The sequence below is a fragment of the Bos indicus genome, chromosome 14 (assembly GCF_029378745.1).
Source record: "Bos indicus isolate NIAB-ARS_2022 breed Sahiwal x Tharparkar chromosome 14, NIAB-ARS_B.indTharparkar_mat_pri_1.0, whole genome shotgun sequence".
NCBI classification, from domain to species: Eukaryota; Metazoa; Chordata; class Mammalia; order Artiodactyla; family Bovidae; genus Bos; species Bos indicus.
Window position 1 is genome coordinate 58,201,062 of NC_091773.1, and position 22,266 is coordinate 58,223,327.

The window sequence follows — 22,266 nt, forward strand, 5'->3', positions numbered from 1 at the left end:
GGGGGCAGGAGGAGAAGGGGATGACAGAGGATGAGACAGCTGGATGGCATCACTGACTCGATGGACAAAAGTTTGGGTGAACTCCAGGAGCTGATGATGGACAGGGAGGCCTGGCGTGCTGCAATTCATGGGGTCGCAAAGAGTCGGACACGACTGAGCAACTGAACTGTACTTATTTTAATATAATATGTAACATAAGCTTGTTTATTATATAACAAAGTATATGTTACATATTTACATATGAAAATTTAGATTTAAAAGCATGGAAGTTAAAATAATAATTTACATATATATTATGTATAATAGGTAAAATATACTTCACATACAGGTATTTTAAATTTATTCTTGGTTTAAATATATAATAGTATAAACAAAGAGAGAGGAAGCAGGGAGTAAAGAGGAAGGTAAACAGAGGGGAGAGGAATGTTGTAACTAGTCTAAGGATGGCATATATGAGAACAATTTTTAAAGCATATGCTGTATTTAATCTCTTCGACCCACATTGATATTTTTAGCTAAAATTTTTTTAACTTTGTGCATGTGTGCTATGACTTTAACATCTGTTTTCAGGTATGTAAGTTCAATATGTCAATGAATTATGTGCTTAGTATGATTAAAATAGAGGGAGGTTTATTTTATTAGATATCACATATATTCTCAAGATCCCCAAAACTCTGTGAGAAATTAACATCACTCTTTTATATATCCTCTCATCTATACGTGAAGAAAACAGTCACTGAATGTCTTTTAAAAAAAATGTTATTTGACTCGAGTTAGAAAATGTTCTACAGCTTCCTGACTAAACTATGTGATTGTCTTTAAATTTTATAAAAGGCAAAGTTTTTATGGCTTCACTGTATCACCCAAGTAGATGTGCTGAAGTCCTAACCCTCTTCCTCAGAATGTGACCTTATTTTGAAATCAGGTTTTCACAGATGAAGTTAAGCTGAAGTCATACAGGAGTAGAGTGGACCCTTAATCCAACTTAACTGGCTTCTTTATCTGAAGAGGAGACCACTATGTGAAGGCACAAACACACAGGGAGAAGACAGCCCCGTGACTACAAAGGCAGAAACTGGAGTGATCTACACCAAGACCAAGAAGGACAAGGATTGTGGGTAAACACCAGATGCTAGAGGAGGCAAGGAAGGACCCTCCCTCATAAGGAGATACCATACCCCTGCCAACATCTTGATTCCAGATATCGAGTCTCTAGAACTGTGAGGTAAATTTCTGATTTAAACCACCCATTTTGTGATCCTTTGTTACAGCAGTTCTAGGAAATGAATACAGGCAAATAATTTTTTCAGATATAAAAACAGAAGAGCAACATATTAAAGAGTCCAGAGAATCTTATATTGGGAGTAAAGAAGAAACAAAGCAATATTTTTGTTCACCTTTTAATCATTCTAAGCAATACTTCTGAATCATCTGCTTTACTTTTATTTTTGCTTTGTTAAGCAATAATTTGCTGTATTACTTCCACACAGCTCTTTACTACAAACTTTCTAGTTTCTACAACTTGTGACACAAATATTTTAAGACTGTATGTTTCAATCTCAGAGAATGCATACTGCTAATCCTTAAGCTTTAATGAATTAGCTCAAAAAGTGATTAAGAATATAACACAAAATCTGAATGCAGACTGTCAGGGTTTAAATCTCAGCTTTACCACTCATTAAATATGTGACTTATATAAATTACTCATTCTCTCTATGCCATAGCTTCCTCGATAATAAATGCATAGTAACTACTTTTAAAATATTAACAGTAACTGCAGCAATATAATTATGCTTAAAAAGAAGCTTTTAGTGTGTGTAAACTCTATTAATACTTTATATATTTTCTCCTGTAAGACCTTCTAGGCCTCCCATAGAATCTCTCAGAAGCTTTTCAAAATTGTATTTTCTTACTACCATGAAATATAATTTGAAAATTATATTTCCTTAACATATTAGAAGTACTGTCCTTTTCTTATTTTTCACTTAGAGTACAGTAAAGAATGTTTTATATTAAGGAGAATAAAGGTATCTACTGTCCCATTCTTCAGTGGAATATATTAACATAAAGCAGAAATTAAAAGCTATTTAAAATCATGTCACTTTTCCATATTACTTATATTAAACATTTTTCCTCTGAATTCTATACTGAGTATATCACATTAGCAGCTCTAGCCTAAAATGACATTAGCATAATAAATAAATTTTAAGATGCACAGAAATTAAAGGAAGTAAACAAAGAAGGTTTCTATATTTATAAAAGAATGACAGATTAAAAAAATTTTTTTAAGAAACGTTCACAGTACAAAAGTGATAGGTCTCACTACATTTACAATGATTAAATATTACCTATCTTTAGGAGCTGGGTCCAAATATTTACTGAGCAACAGTAGTTTCTGAGTTACCAATTTCCAGCTATAAAGTGGAAATTCAAAAAACACGGACTCTGGACTAACCTGCCTTGAAATCCTGATTCAGATACTAGCAAGCTGAGTGATAGACGCAAGAGTACTTAACCTTTCTCCCTCAGTTTCCTCATCTGTAAAATAAGTACTGTACTGTTAATATACTAGAAGAAACAGATGGCACACCAATTTGAATGATTTTAGGAGAGTATAATAATGGAACTATTTACAAAGGTATACAGTGTATACGAAAATTTAGGGCAAACAACAGAGGCTTCATCGTCACCCATAGGCCCAAGAAGTAAGGGAGAGAGACAGACAGGGAGGGCTCTGTGGAAATGGTCATATGACAAGAAATTAGCTGCTGAAGAATGCAGCCACTCTGGAGTGACCCTGTAGGAAGACAGCTGAATAAATATGCTCCTCCTCTGTTCCTCTTATCTTCTGTTAATGTTCTCAGAAGACCAAAACCAACAGAAATGAAAGGTCAGGGTGGCCCATCCATGATGCAGGCTACCACCTAAAAGGATGAAGAAGGCTGTAGAATAGGTCTAGAGGGAAAAACAAAGACAGCCAGGCCAGGCGCTTATCTCTTAAGTTTGAGGTTAGGCTTAGATGGGAATTCTTTTAAATTGCTTAGAATTTTATATGACATACAGTAAATTTTAGCTCTTTAGCATATACTTACTCTCACTTTCATTCTATCTTCTTCCACATTTCTTCATCAATATATGAAAACATGAGGGGGGACTGTGTGATAATTCCCAAAGATTATATTTTATATAAAAATAAAATATTAAAAAAAAAACAAAAAAGATCCTTTATGGCAGTAACATTTTAGCCTTATAAATAAGCCCTTAAAAAGCTGAACATTCAGGAAACCAATCAGTGATTAGAAATACAAACTTTTGACAATTTATGGGAAAACATATTAAAAGCTAATAAACAGTATTTGAATTAATATAATACAGATGAATTATATCAAATAAAACATAAGATCATAAAATCCTTGCTTCTAAGGAACTTACACACAGAGTGTGGGAAATATACATTCAATAATTACAATATAGAGACAGAAGCACTTGAAATATTGTATATAAAAAGTCACATGGGAATATTATCTCAGAGGCTAGTAATGAATATATTTCTAGCTTTAAAAAGATATAACTACAGTTTATAAAATTACTGTTCAAAAGAATTATTTCTGACGATTGGCACAATCAGACAGTAGGTGGTGATGATCACGTGGGTAAAGGCAACTTCAAGAACTCATGTTTCTTACCGCTTTCCTGGATTCATCTCAGGGAGAAAGAATTTATCCATATGACTAGTCACATTAGAGGACACTTTGGGGCCACCTTTGACAGAAGCTGAGACACTAAAGATTAAAAATGTTTCACGGCTTTATTGTTCTTTCCTTCTCTTTTACCAACATGGCTAAGTGAAGAAGACAGCATTTTCATGTAGATTTTATTGCTCTCTTGAGCCTCAGCACTCTCTTCTCTTTGATCTTATGCCTTTCAATAAAGCCACTTAATAGGCAGATTTGGGTTAAAGCAAAGGACAAGAAAAGGACCCCACAGGTTCCTAGTCAGGCAAAATACTACAGTCAAGCTTTTCACAATTATGTTTTAGTGTATGGAACACAGCTAAATTAAACTATCCTAAGGTTACACTACTCTCCTTTGTCATTGCCCCTTATGAATACAGCACTTTGTTAAGGCCCATGAGAAAATGGTATGGCCATGTTCAAAAAGGTATCCCCCTGCATCGTTTGGTCCAGTAATACCTATCATTAGAACCTCACTTCCATTTTCATCGATGATAAGAATAAATGTAATATATTCCTTTCATGGGCTTCTCTGGTGGCTCATACAGTAAAGAATCTGCCTGCAATGCAGGAGACCTGGGTTTGATCCCTGGGTCAGGAAGATGCCCTAAAGAAGGGAATGGCTACCCACTCCAGTATTCTTACCTGGAGAATTCCATGGACAGAGCAGCCTGGTGGGCCATAGTCCATGGGGTCACAAAGGTACAGTGTTGTCATTTTTATAAGATAGCCAACATGATAGTATATGATTAACTTATTAAATATTTAAATTATTATGATATTTATAAATTATTACGTGGTATTTATAAGAGGGCTGATGAATATATTTGGATTACTACCACCACTAACAGTAAGTTAATTTAAGCAATCTGATTTAATAAGAATGTTTACTTTAAAAATTGGGACTTACAAATTTAATTAACAAAATGAGGTAAAATTTTATTCTAGCCATAGTCAAACTAAGATTAAATAATGATGATATATATACAGTGCCATTTCTTGATAGCTTTGTAAAGAAGGGAAACTTACAGTGGTCTTCTCCAATTCTGCCTCGGATGATGTTGGTGACAGAGGACTTATGGGGCTTAGAGATGGAGAGCTCTCAACACTGGAGACATATTCAGGATCAGGAACATATAAAACCTGAGAGAACACATTCACATAAAGATTCAAACTAAAATATTAATAATCACATGTTGTTCTCTAAGAAAACACCATTAACAATATCCTTGAGAAATAAATTTTAAAAATTAAAACCTTCAGATTAAAAGTATCTTATTACTGAAATAATCTTTAACAAAGTTTAAAAAGATTCAAATTTAATTTAGATAGGTTTGATAACACAGACTGTGGGCGACAGTGAAGGGAAACAATGATCCTTATAAATTATGGGTGTTCCTCTTAAAGGACAATTTGGGAACAGCCAGCAAAGTTTAAAATGCACACATTCTTTAACTGAGCCATTTTATGTCTAGGACTTCACTTTATAGATATACCTGAATATAACAAAAAAGATATAAACAAGAGTGTTCCTTACAGCAATGTTTACAATAGCAAAAAAAGCAGAAAATCTAACGTTTACCGTGCTTAGTTAAATCACAATATAAGCACACCTTGTTTTATTGTGCATCACCTTACTGTGCTCCACACATACCACGTTTTTACAAGTTGAAAGTTTGTGGCAATCCTGAGTCAAGCAAGTCTATCAGTGCCATTTTCCAACAGCATGTGCTCATTTTCTGTCTGTGTGTTACAATAGGTAATCCTTGAAATAGTTCAAACATTTTACTACTATTATGTTTGTTATGCTGATATGAGATCAGTGACTACTGCAAAAAAAATTATGACTCTCTGAAGGTTCAGATGATGGTTAGCATTTTTTAGCAATAAAGTTCACTCAAATTACAGTTTAAATCAAGGTATATACTTATTTTATACATAATGCTATCACACACTTAAAAGACTACAGTGCAGTGTAAATATAACTTTTATACACACTGGGAAACCAAATAATTCTGTGACCTGCTTTACTGTGATATTTGCTTTACTGCAGTGGTTTGGAACCAAATCCACAGTATTTCCAATGCATACCTGTATACTGGTACAGTGCAACATTCTAGATACATGAGAAAGTCTGAGACTGAGTTATGCATAAATAGAACATTTTTCCAGATCAAAATTATTTTTTAAAAAAAAGAAGAAAGGGCCAGAGTATTTTTGGAAGGGTATACAAACTAGTAACTACAGTTGCTTCTGGGAAAGGAAAACTTTAAGTCAATTACCCTTAAAGAAGTTTGAATTTTTTATCATATACATGTCCTGCTTTTAACACTTCTAAAAGCTCTTTAAAACTATATTTGAAAAGACAATTTAGTTATTTTCATTAATATTAAAAATTCACATGGATATAAGTGACATTTAATCTTCTCTTCTAGAACCAATATGATTTGTTCAAAGTACGCACAAAATTATTCTTCTTAAATTAACTATATTGCAATGGACACTCTGTCTTAACAACTGAATGCTTCTAACCATCAATGCATTTAGAAAATGATACCTGTCCAGTAACAACTGCTCGGGAGAATAATTTATTTAATTGAACAAGTTCGTTGGGCGTTGTATCAAATTTCAGGGCTATACTATTCAAAGAATCCCTTGATTCAACCTGTTTAAAAGAAAAAGAAATTAATGTGTCAAAAGAGAAAATCTAAACCATAAGGTTTAATGATCATTAATATGTCTATGGAACAATCTTACATTTGATTGGTAAGTGCTGTATTTCCATCTTTAGAGATAGAATAGCTTGAGAAATTTTGCGTTTGTTAACAATTAGTCTCAATCTATTATCAGAGTATATGCTTTACCATCATACATTACAATTATATGAAGTTCTCTACTTCAAGCAATTTCAAAATACAAACCATAATTTACAAAACACAAGTGATTTTCATCTTACAAAAGCTTTAAAGCAATATACTATAGTTTCTAAAAATATATATAACTTTTATAAAGTAATTTTACTTTAGTAAAGCATGTTGTACTAAACTTGAAATGCTATTTCTAGTAATCTTTATATACGTAACCTGTCATTTAAATGGATAAATTAGAAAATATATTCAAACCAAAGCTGAGGAATATGTTTGTGAATCGGTATTATCTTAATGAATCATACTTATAGAAATCTTAAATTATGAGATTTAATTGCCAATTATCCTGAAACAAAAATGTCATTTGATTGGTCAACATATTCCTTTAGAATCCTCCATAAATAAAGCATTATGAGAGCTCTGTAGAGAACAAAATGAAGTGCAATTAAATAGTTTTACTGCATAAAAGATTTATAATCTATTTGGACAGTAAGAAAGACAAAAAAGATTATATAAAAGATGAAAAGCAGTTTAAATGAAACAACAAATACAACAAAAGCTGAGTAGAGATAAAACAACATATTTGTTCCTAAATGTCCAAGAAAGGTTTTATGGAAAAGATTTAAAGCTAAATCTTGAAGAAGGGGTAGGAATTTGAGAAGTAGAGAAAAGGGAAAAGAACATTCAAAGTGGAAAGAACAGAACCGACATATCAGAGATAGAAAAGTTACAAAACACATTTGTGAGATTTTGTAACTTCCACCTAAATATCCAGAGTACACTTATGAATTTATGATTTTAGGAAGGGAAATAACTAGAGTTAAATCTCAAAAAAGGATGATATTAATAGGGTATTTTGAATTAGACTATAATAGACTTTGAAAAATCAGGAAAAGTAGATATGAATGTGGGGGGGCTAAAAATATCCAATAAATATATATTTTCCTTTTAAGGTTTGTAAAACCAAACTGATGTCAAAGACATGAATAAATAACCTAGTTCCGCTCCCTTCTGTGCAAACTTTCTCATCTATGCAGTGAGACGGTATTTCACTCACTTTATTGAGATAATGTATGTAAAAGCTCTCTGTAAACCAATTTTACTTTGCTGTAACATCTGAAAATTTATAAAATTACTTTCTATCATATGAATTAATGCACATTTCATCTTCACTATTATTACTAATTGGGGTAATGAAGTAATTAAGAAAAGCCCACCAATATAAAGCAATAAAGTCATGTGGCTGAGAGGCATCTTAGATTTGTGGCAACAGGTCCAGGATTAATGAGACAAGAGAATCGATGCAGAAAAACCAATAAAATACTACAGGAGTAGATAATCTTTAAAGTAATAAAAATGTAAAAGAGATTAAGGTATAAGATTTTCAAATAAGACTCAAGAGAATATAGGAATGGACTGAATGAGGTAGTAATACAGTAGTAGTTGTAGAATGCCACAGGTGTGAACGTTAATGAGCAACTGATGCTAAATCCAAAAATGCCAACCTGGATGAACAACAGACTGATGGTAAATGGAATAAAAAACTAGGCACTGGGCAAGGATGAAGAAAGAATTGGTATAAGGTTTTCTATAGTTTGTTAAATATGATGATTTAATGTATATGAAGGACATGTGTAGGTTATATGCAAATACTGTGCCATTTTATGTAAGGGATTTGAGCACCTGTGGATTTTTGTATCTGTGGGACTGCTGGAACAAATCTCCCAGGATACTGTATTTTACACCTGTTTCGCTGGTTCTGCTCTTGTCGATTCCAAATGTGAGTGGTCCCTTGTATCTTTTCACTTTTCCATTTCCATTCTATTAGTCGGAAATCTTAAGAACTTTACTATCTGAAGTGAGACCCAAACTTTTTTCTATTTCTACCTTTCTAGATGCTTAAAGTTTAGGTAGAAATAGAAAAAAGTTTGGGTCTCACTTCAGATAGTAAAGTTCTTAAGATTTCCGACTAATAGAACGGAAATGGAAAAGTGAAAAGATACAAGGGACCACTCACATTTGGAATCGACAAGAGCAGAACCAGCGAAACAGGTGTAAAATACAGTATCCTGGGAGATTTGTTCCAGCAGTCCCACAGATACAAAAATCCACAGGTGCTCAAATCCCTTACATAAAATGGCACAGTATTTGCATATAACCTACACATGTCCTTCATATACATTAAATCATCTCGAGGTTACTTATAATACTAATATAATGTAAGTAAACAGTGGCCAGTAAGGGAAATTCAAGTTTTGCTTTTTGGAACTTTCTAGAATTTTATTCCCCAAAATATTTCAATCCATGGTTGGTTGAATCTGTGGATGCAGAACCCAAGGATAAAAAGGGTCAATTGTAACTGCAAATTTCAATTAACCTCTTCCCCAAAATAACGATTCTTAATTTAAATTTCAACTTGCAACCAATAACACAAGTTTTATTGAATTACAAAAAAAAAAAAAAATCGGTAAGCTCTTGAATTCAAAACCAACTAAAATTTCATAATTCTTCACAATTGTGTGATTACATATGTAGACAATGAAATGCCCCATGCCTAAAGTCTTATGCCTTAATGAAACATCAAATTACACTACTAAAGAGTTTACTGTCTGAATTTATATTCTTAGTTTCTCAATTAGGCAGAGAAGGTACGAGCACACTCAAGTTTATAATATGTTTGAGAGAAGATTCTTTTGATAGTAGTAAATACATTTCTACCCTAAATTATGTCATTTCAAACCTTTTAAAAATAATTAAAATTTCAAACTGTCAATTACACAGTTTATGAAAATAAAGTGTGACTCAAGGTTTTGATACTTTGTTCAATTTTTAGAATTTATAAAAAATAATCAAGACTCAAGCCAAGATTGGAAGGCTTTGTGATGACACAAATGTATAACTTACTATTTTCTTAATACAGATATAACAAAATATTAGACAAACTATAGTTAAAATAACTGCTTTATAACATGTTAACAGTATCTAACAACACTTACATTTAATCAAATAAGCAGCATACCACAGATTAGATTTCTCACTTTAGTCCTCCATAGTAACCAGAAATATGAAAAGCTGACTCTAAGGACATTTTTGAGAGTCATTTCTAGAACAGAGAAACTTAGCTATGTATCAGTGCAAATAATCGAATGAGAGAGGTTATTCTAGAAAATTAATATCAATTTGCTTTTTCCATATTCTGTCATTCTCATTATCACTATCATTGCTGGGAATACAATGAAGATCACATTTTTTAAAAAGTAAGTGCTTACCTAAAAGCCCAATCTAATAAAAATTATTGTAGCACAGAAACTTTAACTCCCAGCAAACTATTATTTTATTAAATTTTCTAGAATTATCTTCATATCACACTTAAAAAAAATCCTAAATACAATTAAAAAACAAGTATCATTGTTAGTAAAAGTTACTGACAGTGAAGTACAGATTTTTAAAATAAGGAAATTAGGAACCCTTGTCTCATTTACAGTATAAACAAAGAATACCTTCAATAAGACTATCACAAACAGAAATCACCTTTTCCAAAACAAATAACTTACAGTATATTTAACAGTCCCTTTGGGTTTCTGAAAAGACATTCTTCTCCCATCTTTTTTGTCTAGGGTCTTCTTTTGGCCAGTATCTGGAAAAAAAGATGATGTAAAATTCTATTAAATTATTTTCCCTTTCAGAGTAATTTAAGGACAGCTAAATAGAGCTGAGGGAGCAGATATTTACAGATTCACCAGGAATACAGCTTGCCACCTAGGATTCTCTGCTCTAAAATACAACCAAATATCAAAATAAGTAAATGTACTTCCTTCCCTGCTAGGTTTACAAACTGACCAGTATGAAGCAATACATTTAATAACTGGAAGTCAATTCAAAACCTAAGGAAGGAAGGAGACAAGATGGCGGAGAAGTAGGTGGACAAGGGGCACATCTCTCTCCATGGATGTATCGGGAACACAGAAGATCAGATGTAAAAGATCATGTGGAGCACGAGCTGAGGCTGGCAGGAGTCCCTGACCACCAGAAAGGAATATATAGAGCCACACAAAACTGAGTAGGATGAAGGAAGGAAGGAAAAAAGAAGAGCAGAGAGAGCAGAGTGAGCAGGGTCAGACATGCACCCAGCAGGTGGGGAAGCTGAAGCAGCGGTGAGATCCCCACATTTGGGGCAATCAGTTGGGACCGAGGGGAAGCATTCAAAACTGCTGGAGAGTGAAGCAGCTGATATGTGACAGTCTGAATAGAGTGAGACCCACACAGACAATCTGGGACGTGACCCTACATACCCCAGACAGGAACGCAAGTCCACTAGAACGTGTGATGGCTGGGAGCTGGAGTGTAGGGATTGGAGAGCAATCCCAGGGTGAGGACTGCTTTTCACTTCAGAGAGATGGCAGGAGGAGACAGGAGAGAAGATATGGCCACAGGGAATGCTTTTGAAGCAAAGCTTGGAAGCCATGGAGGCAGGGCACTACTGCTGAGTCACATGCAAGGTGTGGAGTCATCACTTAAAAACTTGGAACAAAACTACCATATAACCCAGAAATCCCACTAGTGGGCATATACCCTGAGAAAACCATGATTCTAAAAGACACATGCACCCCAGTGTTCACAGTAGCACTATTTACAATAGCCGGGACATGGAACCAGCCTAGATGTCCACTGACATATGAATGGATAAAGAAGTTTTGGTCCATATAAACAATGGACTATTGAACCTAGAACCTGTTGTACAGAGTGAAGTCAGAAAGAAAAAAACAAATATTGCAATATTAACACATATAAATGGAATTTAGAAAAACGTTACTGATGTAACATTTGCAGGGCAGCAAATTGTAGGGTAGGGCAGAGATAGACTCACTGAATGCATTACTACAAATAAAGCTAGTGGAGGTGGTGGAATTCCAGCTCAGGTATTTAAAGTCCTAAAAGATGATGCTGTTGAAGTGCTGCACTCAATATACCAGCAAATGTGGAAACTCAGCAGTGGCCACGGGACTGGAAAAGGTCAGTTTTCATTCCAATCCCAGAGAAAGGCAACGCCAAAGAATGCTCAAACTACAGTACAATTGCACTCATTTCAAATGAGAGCAAGGTAATGCTCAAAATCCTTCAAGCTAGGCTACAACAGTATATGAAACAAGAACTTTCAGATGTACAAGCTGGATTTAGAAAAGGCAGAGTAACCAGAGATCAAATTGCCAACATCCGCTGAATCAGAGAAAAAGCAAAGGCATTCCAAAAAAAAAGATCCTCTCTGCTTCATTGACTATGCAAAAGCTGTTGACTGTGTGGATCACAACAAACTGTGAAAAATTCTTCAAGAGATGGGAATACCAGACCACCTGACCTGCCTCCTGAGAAACCTGTATTCAGGACAAGAAGCAACAGTTAGAAACAGACATGGAACAACAGACTGGTTCCAAATTGGGAAAGGAGTATGTCACGGCTATATATTGTCACCCTGCTTATTTAACTTATATGCAGAGTACACCATGCTAAATGCTGGGCTGTATGACTCACAAGCTGGAATCAAGACTGCTGGGAGAAATATCTACAACCTCAGCTATGCAAATGATACCATTCTAAAGGCAGAAAGTGAAGAGGAACTAAAGATCCTCTTGATGAAGGTGAAAGAGCAGAGTGAAAAGCTGGCTTAAAACTCAACATTCAAAAAACTAAGATCACGGCATCTGGTCCTGTCACTTCATAGCAAATAGATAAAGTGGAAGCAGTGACAGATTTTATTTTCTTGGGCTCCAAAATCACCGAGGATGGTGACTGCAGCCATGAAATTAAAAGACACTTATTCCTTAGAAGGAAAGCTATGACAAACCTAGACAGCATATTAAAAAGCAGAGAAACCAACTTTGCTGACAAAGGTCCATACAGTTAAAGCTATGGTTTTTCCAGTAGTCATGTATGGATGTGAGAATTGGACCATAAGGAAGGCTGAGTGTGGAAAAAATGGATGCTTTCAAACTGTGGTGCTGGAGAGGACTCATGAGAGTCCTTTGGACAGTAAGGAGATCAAACCAGTCAATCCTAAAGGAAATCAACCCTAAATATTCACTGGAAGGACTGGTGCTGAAGCTGAAGCTCCAATCTTTGGTCACTTGATGTGAAAAGCTGACAAACTGGAAAAGACTCTGATGCTGGGAAAGACTGATGGCAGCAGAAGGGAGTAACAGAGGATGAGATGGTTGGATGGCATCATTGATTCAATGGACATGAGTTTGAGCAAACTCTGGGAGATAGGGAAGGACAGGGAAGCCTGGTGTGCTGCAGTTTATGGAGTTGCAAAGAGTTGGGACGGGACTTAGCAATAGAACAACAATAAAGACTCAGACACAGAGAACAGACTTGTGACACAGTGGGGAAAGGAGAGGGTGGGATGAATTGAGAGAGTAGCAAAGAAAGTAGATTAATTGAGAGACTAAGATACATGTTAGCACATGTAAACAGATAGCCACTGGCAATTTGCTGTATGATGCAGGGAGCTCAACTGTGTGCTCTCTGACAACCCAGAGGGGTAGGATGTGGTGGGAGGTGGGAGAAAGGTTTAAGAGGGAGGGAACATATGTATACCTATGGCTGATTCATGCTGATGTATGGCAGAAATCATCACAATATTGTAAAGCAATTATCCTCCAATTAAAAAAATAAATCGAAGAAACGCAACTGTCAGCTGAAAGGAAGTTATTAAAAAGCAAATTAAGGACTTAAAATTTATTAATTTATTAAAAGTAAATTAGGTTATTAAAAAGTAAATTAAATATCTTTCAACACATCTAGTCCTATTATAATAAAGTATATTTGAAGTTTATTATTATTAACCAAACCAAGTTTGAAGCATGTAACATTAATCTTCACAGAGGAAAACATCTCTAGTTCTAATACAATCATAGTTAAAGATAAAATCTTCACTATGGAGTTATATTAAAATACTGTATTCTTTATACATACCATGAAGTAGATTAAGATATGCTTTCATATATAAACATACTTTTTATGCACACCATTTCAGATAGAGTGCAAACTATTTGTCACTTGATTATCAAGATATTTCATTTGAACACATCATTACCACCAAGTTTATAGTATCTGTTTTAAATTCTGTATTAGTGTTAGCTTTCTCATCTGTACTTCATGTAACAAAGATTGCACAGAACTGATAAAATATCACTCCTATCTAAACAATTTTAAATAAAATCAATCTCTAAAAAACTAATAAACTCAAAACTGAATAAGATCATAAACATAACAAGATGTTATAGTTATGCTCAATTTTTACAAGATTAAAACAGTAATTCTCAAAGAAAAATTAGCTCTACCTAAGCCTAAGGAATTTACAAAATATCTTCCTTTGTTCTCCCTCCATCCAATCTTAATTGATATTTTGACTATTCTAGAGTTTGTTTATACGTATCTAATTAGCTCAGTTAGGTGAATGGTTCTAATGAAGCATTAACAATGATAAAAATAAAGTTCACATCTCAAAAAAACCCAATTTGCTCTACAGTACTTAAAAAGGCTGTCACCTTTCTGATCACCCAGGTTAAGGCAGATCTCTACTACTAGTCATATAGGGTCTTTGTTTCCTTCACAGTATCTGGCACAGTTTTAAGTTTCTTTTTAAATCTCTTCCACTAAACTGTAACCTATAAAACACCCTACTTAGTTCCACAATGACTCCTCAGTACCTAACAAAGAGACTAACACATAGCAAGCATCAAATGTGAATGAAATAATGTTTTGAAGCTACGGCTTAAACTGTATCTAGAACTGCCACAATTCTTACAGTCATTTTCTTTTTTAAAGAAAAGTGGACAAAGAAGAAAATTATATACTATTTGGCTGTAGAAAAAGAGATGTTTTCCTAAAGTTACGCTGGGAATGAAAAATGGTATAATTCTTAGGGAAAGACAGCATTTTTTCTTTTCACTCTATTCCAATTTTCCTCCATTAAACAGCATATATTTAAGTTTGTTTTTTGTGATAAAACATTAAAGCTATTTTAAAATACATTAAAATATTAATTCCTTTCCTCTATCTCATTTTGCAATTTAAAAGCAGTGCAAAATGTAAGTTCAGATTACTTTTAACTAATAATATATATCCTTTCATGATTTCAGGAGTAAATGATGGTCTGGACTTGCTTTGTATAGTTGTATTTTTTAATCTGTTAAAAGAGTTCATTAAAGGTCTAAAAGAAAGTGTTAGTCACTCAGTCATGTCCGATTCTTTGCGACTCAAGGGACTGTAGTCCATGAGGCTCCTCTCTCCATGGAATTATCCAGGCAAGAATACTAGAATGGGTTGCCATTCCCTTCTCCAGGGGATCTTCCTGACCCAGGGATCAAACCTGGGTCTCCTGCATTGCAGGCAGATTCTCTGTCTGAGCCACCAATTACAATTAAATTTGCAACTGCAATATCATTTTCAAAAGTTTACCATGGAGTGCAGTTCAGAGAAAGAAAACTAATATATCAGGCTTCTGCAGCTTAAAGTTTGAAACAAACTGAAAGCACTCACTTTAATAATTTAAAATTATAATAAAATATATTGCAATAAGTCATTATAAGTTCTAAAATTATTTTAATAACCAATATTAAAACATGTATTAATAAATATAAGTACCAGAGCACAATGAAATACACTAATCATTCTCTTCTATCAATACAGAAATATAATCACAATATTTGAGAATTGAAAGTGATCACACGGGTTACGTAGCCCCGTTTCCTATTTGTTAACTTTATACTACCCTTTTAAAGACAGTTGCCAGTATACATGAATCTGGATTGGGAGTATGGAAAAGAGAGGCCCCATTTAGCTTCCTCACAAAATTATTAGTATTACAGTTTAGAAATGCATAGATATTTATGATTTGAAAATGAAAATAATAGTGAACATATATCAAGTGCCTAGCATATGCCAGGGCTTCCAGATAGCTCAGTTGGTAAAGAATCCACCTACAATGCAAGAGACCCAGTTTGACTCCTGGGTTGGGAAGATCTGCTAGTGAAGGGATAGGCTACCCACTCCAGTATTCTAGCATGTGCCAGGTACTGCTCTAAGTACTCATTTCCTATCTTACCTATTCATCAACCTTATACAGAGGGTATCACTTTTACTCCCATTTTACAACTGAGAAAACCAAGGTACAATTTTGGTTATTACAACAGGATACTGTTCAGCAGTTCACTGCTAAACACTGTGTGCTGAAATGCAAATAACCGTCCCCCCACAAGAGAACAATCTGTCACAAAATGTCAACCCTGCACAAGGTGGGAAACCATGCAATATACCCTAATAGTAGCCATGACATATAGAAGGTGCTCCATAAATATCAAATGAATATATAATACTTTCCCCTGAGGTACAATTATCTGGTATGGTGGAAAGAGCAAGGGCATTAGATTTTACATATCAGAAGCAGAAGCTTAATGTATGTAATCTAAAACAAGAAATTCCCATCTAGACTGTATTCTATAAGTTTTGATACACTGTATTTTAATAATTTCATCCAAAATATTTCATGACTTCTACCCTAATTTCTCCATTTGCTATTTTAAGAATATTGCTTAATTTGCTAATCTATGACAATTAAAAATTTTCATCTTTTCGTTAGTGATTTCTAACCATACTGTGATAAAAAAAAATACTCTTAAATAGTTAAAACCTGTAAAATTCATTAAAACTTGCTTTACAATCATGTATAAATTTAGCAAATGCTCCATATACATGTGCTTGAAAAGAATGTGTACTCTATACAGAAGGGCAGTGCTATATGTATGTGTGTGCGTGCATGTGTGGACATGCATGCACACACCCACACACAAACACCTATCTCCATATCCCTGAGATCAAATTTTCTGACTGGGTTCAAATCTTCTATATACATATTGGTTTGGTTCTGCACACTTTCTTCAAATTACTGCTAGAGGTTGTTAAAATCTCTCACTATGATTGTGGGTTATTCAGTTCCTCAAACGTTTCTTTACTTTGCTTTCTATATTTTGAGACCATGATATTAGGTTCACACAAAATAAAAACTGTTATATCTTTCTGGTTATGTTGAACCTTTTCTTAGAATATTTTTAGACTTAAAGTTTGATATACTTTTAAACAATTATTTTTATTTTTTTGGCTGCTCCATGTGGCATGTGGGATCTTAGTATCCCAACCAAGGATCAAACCCATACCCCCTGCAGTGGAAGCCAGGAGTCTTAACCACAAGGGCCAGTAGGGAAGTCCCAATTGAGCAACAAAGATTGACCTAGAGATTATACTAAGTGATGGCATTCATATAGAAAAAGACAAATGTCATATCACTCATATGTGGAAGGAACCTAGTTTTTTTAAAATGATACAAATGAACTTATTTATAAAACAGAAACAGACTTACAGATATTGAAAACACACTTATGGTTACCAAAGGGGAAAGGGTGGCAAGTGAGGAATAAATCAGGACTTGGGTTGAATATACATGTGCTACTATATATAACATGGCATCCGGTCCCATCACTTCATGGCAAATAGATGGGGAAACAATGGAAACAGTGAGAGACTTTATTTTGGGGGGGCTCCAAAATCACTGCAGATGGTGACTGCAGCCGTGAAATTAAAAGACGCTTGCTCCTTGGAAGAAAAGCTATGACCTACCTAGACAGCATATTAAAACGCAGAGGCGTTACTTTACCAACAAAGGTCCGTCTAGTCAAAGCTATGGTTTTTCCAGGAGTCATGTACAGATGTGAGAGCTGGACCATAAAGAAAGCTGAGCGCCGAAGAATTGAAACTTTTGAACTGTGGTGTTGGAAAAGACTTTTGAGAGTCCCTTGGACTGCAAGGAGATCCAGCCAGTCAATCCTAAAGGAAATCAGTCCTAAATTTTCATTGGAAGGACTGATGCTGAAGGTGAAGCTCCAATACTTTGGCCTCCTGATGAGAAGAACTGATTCACTGGAAAGATCCTGATGGTGGGAAAGATTGAAGGCAGGAGGAGAGATGAGATGGTTGGATGGCATCACTGACTTGATGGACATGAGTTTGAGTAGGCTCTGGGAGTTGGTGATGGACAGGGAAGCCTGGTGTGCTGCAGTCCATGGGGTCGTGAAGAGTCAGACATGACTGAGCTACTAAACTGAACTGATATATAACACTGGGGAAGAAAATAGCAACCCACTCTAGTATTCTTGCCCGGAGAATCCCATGGACAGAGGAGCCTGCTAGGCTGCAGTCCATGGGGTCACAGAGAGTCAGAAAGGACTGAGTAACTAACACACACACATTAAACAATTATGTTAGTGGTCATACCATAAATTATAGCCTAAATTGTTAATTTTCAGTCTAATATTTACTAGTACTTTTATCTTCCTTCTGGTCAATGTAAGGATGTTAAAAACTGTGTGATCCTACCAAGACTTATATGCAATATTTATTGCATATTTCAATTATATATATATATTCAAAAACACTCTTAAGACATTATTTTTCTAGACAGTCAACATTCATTTGGTTCTTCCCTCATATTTACCATTTTTATCGCAACTCTGGGTAATTTTGCAGGGGATGGATTCTTACTTGGTACGTGTTCTCCTCTGTTGTTTAGTTTCCACTGTTTCTGTTGAGAAATAACTGTCAATCTTATTCTTACAGCACTGACTACTTGTTCTAAATGCTTTTAAAATTCTTCATCTTTGGTGAGATTTGTACTGATTCCACTTGGGGCTTTGGAGAAGGAAATGGCAACCCACTCCAGTATTCCTGCCTGAAGAATCCCATGGACAGAGAAACCTGGTAGGCTATATAGCTAGATACGACTAAAGTGACTTAGCATGCACACACTTGGGGTTTGTAGCGATGCTTGAATCTGTGAATTTCATCATTCTTGGCATTTTCAGTCATTCTTCTCTTAAATAATACTTCTGCCTTCATTCTCTCTCTCCTTTCCTTTGGGGACTCAAATATACACATATTAGAACTTCTAATTATATCTTGTATTAAACTTATTCCCGCCTTTATTTTCCAGCTCCCCCCCCCCCACTTTATTCTGGATATTTTCCTTTGATCTATTTTTCAATTCACTAATTCTTTCTTCTGTGGTGGCCGATTTGCTATTAAATTCATCCACAAAGGTCCTAATTAGAAAATTATTTTCAATTCTGGAATATCCATTTTTCTTTTTTATAGTTTGAATCTCTACAAAACTCTCAATCAGCTCAAAATTCTCAACACAGCTATTTTAAATCTGATAACTGCAAGATACAGGGTTCCTGTGGGTCTATTTCTATTCTCTTGTTGTTTCTGATATCTTACCATGTGCCTAATTATATTTTCTGTACTGTAAATTAAATATGAAAAATTGTCTATAGACAGAATTTGACACACAGAAAGCTGCAATTCTCTAGACAGGATCAATGCTTGCTTCTGCCAAACACTTGAGGACACTACCAATACCAAATCTTATTAATGCAGTTACAGGAATGATGATTTAAAGCCAATTTACCATCCTATGAGTTTTCCTCTATTCCTACAGCATTTTGGGGGTCCTAAGTGAGAGTAGTTCATTCCTCTACTGTGGTAGGTCTTGTACTGTGTCCCTGTTCCCTCATACTAACAGACTGCCAACAGCAACTTTTAATCTCTGAGCTGCTGCTTCTGGAATCAATACTTCCCCTGGGGAAAAAAGCAATCCCAAATTGGAGCTGCTCTTCCTTCAGCCTCTGTCCTCACTCAGATCCTAATCTAGTTCTATCAATCAGTTTTCTGATAGCCTCAATAAAATTTGTTTTGGCCCAGCTATTCATGCACTGGAGAAGGAAATGGCAACCCACTCCAGTGTTTTTGCCTGGAGAATCCCAGGGACCGGGGAGCCTGGTGGGAGGCCATCTATGGGATCGCACAGAGTCGGACACGACGGAAGCGACTTAGCAGCAGCAGCAGCACAGAACTGGTGGAGAAGGAAATGGCAACCCACTCCAGTATTCTTGCCCAGAGAATCCCAGGGACAGAGGAGCCTGGTGGGCTGCCGTCTATGGGGTCACACAGAGTGGGACACAACTGAAGTGACTTAGCATGCATGCACTTATTTATTTAAAATAGAAATATAGGTGATTTACAATGTTGTGTTAGTTTCTCATATATAGCAAAGTGATTCAGTTATACATAGATTAGATCAGATCAGATCAGTCGCTCAGTTGTGTCCGACTCTTTGCGACCCCATGAATCGCAGCACGCCAGGAGTTCACTCAGACTCACATCCATCGAGTCAGTGATGCCATCCAGCCATCTCATCCTCTGTCATCCCCTTCTCCTCCTGCCCCCAATCCCTCCCAGCATCAGAGTCTTTTCCAATGAGTCAACTCTTCGCATGAGGTGGCCAAAGTACTGGAGTTTCAGCTTTAGCATCATTCCTTCCAAAGAAATCCCAGGGCTGATCTCCTTCAGAATGGACTGGTTGGATCTCCTTGCAGTCCAAGGGACTCTCAAGAGTCTTCTCCAACACCACAATTCAAAAGCATCAATTCTTCGGCGCTCAGCCTTCTTCACAGTCCACCTCTCACATCCATACATGACCACAGGAAAAACCATAGCCTTACATATTGTTTTCCATTATGGTTTATTAGAGAATATTGAATATGGTTCCCTGGGCTATACAGTAGGACCTTGTTGTTTATCTATTTTATATATCATAGTTTCCATCTGCTAATCCCAAACTCATAATTTGTCCCTTCCCACACCCTTTTCCCTTTGGTAACCATAAGTTTTCTATGTCTGTGAATCTGTTTCTGTCTCGTAAATTAGTTCAGTTGTATTATATTTTAGATTCCACATTTAAGTGATATCATACGGTATTTGGCTTTCTCTGACTTACTACACTTGGTATGATAATCTCTAGGTCCATCCATGTGGCTGCAAATGGCATTATTTAATTCTCTTCCATGACTGAGTAGTATTCCACAATATATAACTATTGTAAACAGTGCTGCAATGAACAATGGGGTGCATGTATCCTTTTGAACCATGTTTTTCTCTGGATATATTACCAGGAGTGGGACTGCTGAATAATAAAGTAACTCTATTTTTAGTTTTCTAAGGAATCTCCATACTGTTTTCCATAATAGCTGTAACAATTTACATTTCCACCAATAGTGTAGGAGTTCCCTTTTCTCCACAAACTCTCCAGGATTTATTAATTGCAGGCTTTTCAATGATTGGTCCAGTTTTTTAAATTGTTCTTAGCAGGACAGTCTGAATTATCTAGCTTGCTATTATTACCAGACTGAGAAGTCCAAAGAGATTTTTAAGCAGAGAATTGACAAAGCAGTATCAGACCTTTAAATTAAAAATCATTTTGGTAATAGAATGGGAAAGGCAAACTAGAATAAAGCAAGCCTGAAAAACCAATGATGAATCCTGTATGAAGTCTCATTTTAATATACTAAAAGACTCCTAATATAACTGAATATTGTAATTTTGGCTGTAGTTACTGATAAAAAGTTTGATGATTTAAAAATATTGAGCTGGGAGTCAATTATTTTCATACGATAAAACAGATTTTAAATTCTGAAAATATCTTCAAAACTAAGAAAGTTACACTGAGAACTGCTTTTCTAATTAACTGATTCCATCTATAGTGCAGTAGTATAGGAAACTATGCCTATGTTTTCAACCTTTCACTTGCTAATGACTCCTTATCCATAGTCAAAACAGAAAAAAAAAATTTTTTTAATCCCTCAGTTTTTCTTCAACTTTGTACCCATCCTGCTCTAGATATCAGCCTTTCTGCTTCTTTTCATAGTTGAACTTTTAGAAATGAGTCTAGTCTCACTGTCCTTACTCTATCAAGAGATTCCACAACGTACTGCAATAGCTTCTGTCTTCCCAGTTCCCTAAACCTGTAAAGGAGACCAAACTAAGGGGAAAATCAGATGAGCTTTTTCCATTTTATTTTATTTGCTCTTTGTGAAGCACCAAACTAATGCCTTAATGCTCACCTTTCCTTTTTATTTGGTAACATCTCAAGTCCCTTGGTCTCTAAAACATTTGCTGTTCCCCTTTAATGCTCCTTTCCTCTACCTAATCAAGGAATTTTTGTGTGTGGCCCACTTCTTCTTTTTTTTTTTTTTTCACGTTTCAATGCCATTCTCCCAAATCTCCCCACCCTCTCCCTCTCCCACAGAGTCCATAAGACTGATCTATACATCAGTGTCTCTTTTGCTGTCTCGTACACAGGGTTATTGTTATCATCTTTCTAAATTCCATATATATGCATTAGTATACTGTATTGGTGTTTTTCTTTCTGGCTTACTTCACTTTGTATAATAGGTTCTAGTTTCATCCATCTCATTAGAACTGATTCAAATGTATTCTTTTTAATGGCTGAGTAATACTCCATTGTGTATGTACCACAGCTTTCTTATCCATTCATCTGCTGATGGACATCTAGGTTGCTTCCATGTCTTGGCTATTATAAACAGTGCTGCGATGAACATGGGGTACACATGTCTCTTTCCCTTCTGGTTTCCTCAGTGTGAATGCCCAGCAGTGGGATTGCTGGATCATAAGGCAGTTCTATTTCCAGTTTTTTAAGGAATCTCCACACTGTTCTCTTTGGTGGCTGTACTAGTTTGCATTCCCACCGACAGTGT

General features: G+C 35.4%; 1 protein-coding gene across 9 annotated transcripts in view; it reads right to left on the bottom strand.

Annotated features, from left to right (window-relative positions):
* The window catches only part of OXR1 (oxidation resistance 1), a 557,562-nt gene that overhangs the window by 66,696 nt on the left and 468,600 nt on the right, over positions 1-22,266 (bottom strand). For 8 of the 9 annotated variants that reach the window (XM_070803074.1, XM_070803076.1, XM_070803075.1 and 5 more), the window contains 3 exons: positions 10,156-10,238; positions 6,292-6,399; positions 4,764-4,877 (listed from right to left, as the gene is read on the bottom strand). In XM_070803074.1, the coding sequence (XP_070659175.1) occupies positions 4,764-4,877; positions 6,292-6,399; positions 10,156-10,238 (305 nt within the window). Of the gene's footprint in view, positions 1-4,763; positions 4,878-6,291; positions 6,400-10,155; positions 10,239-13,195; positions 13,248-22,266 lie in introns of those variants that run through there. The other variant, XM_070803079.1, reaches the window with a different exon arrangement.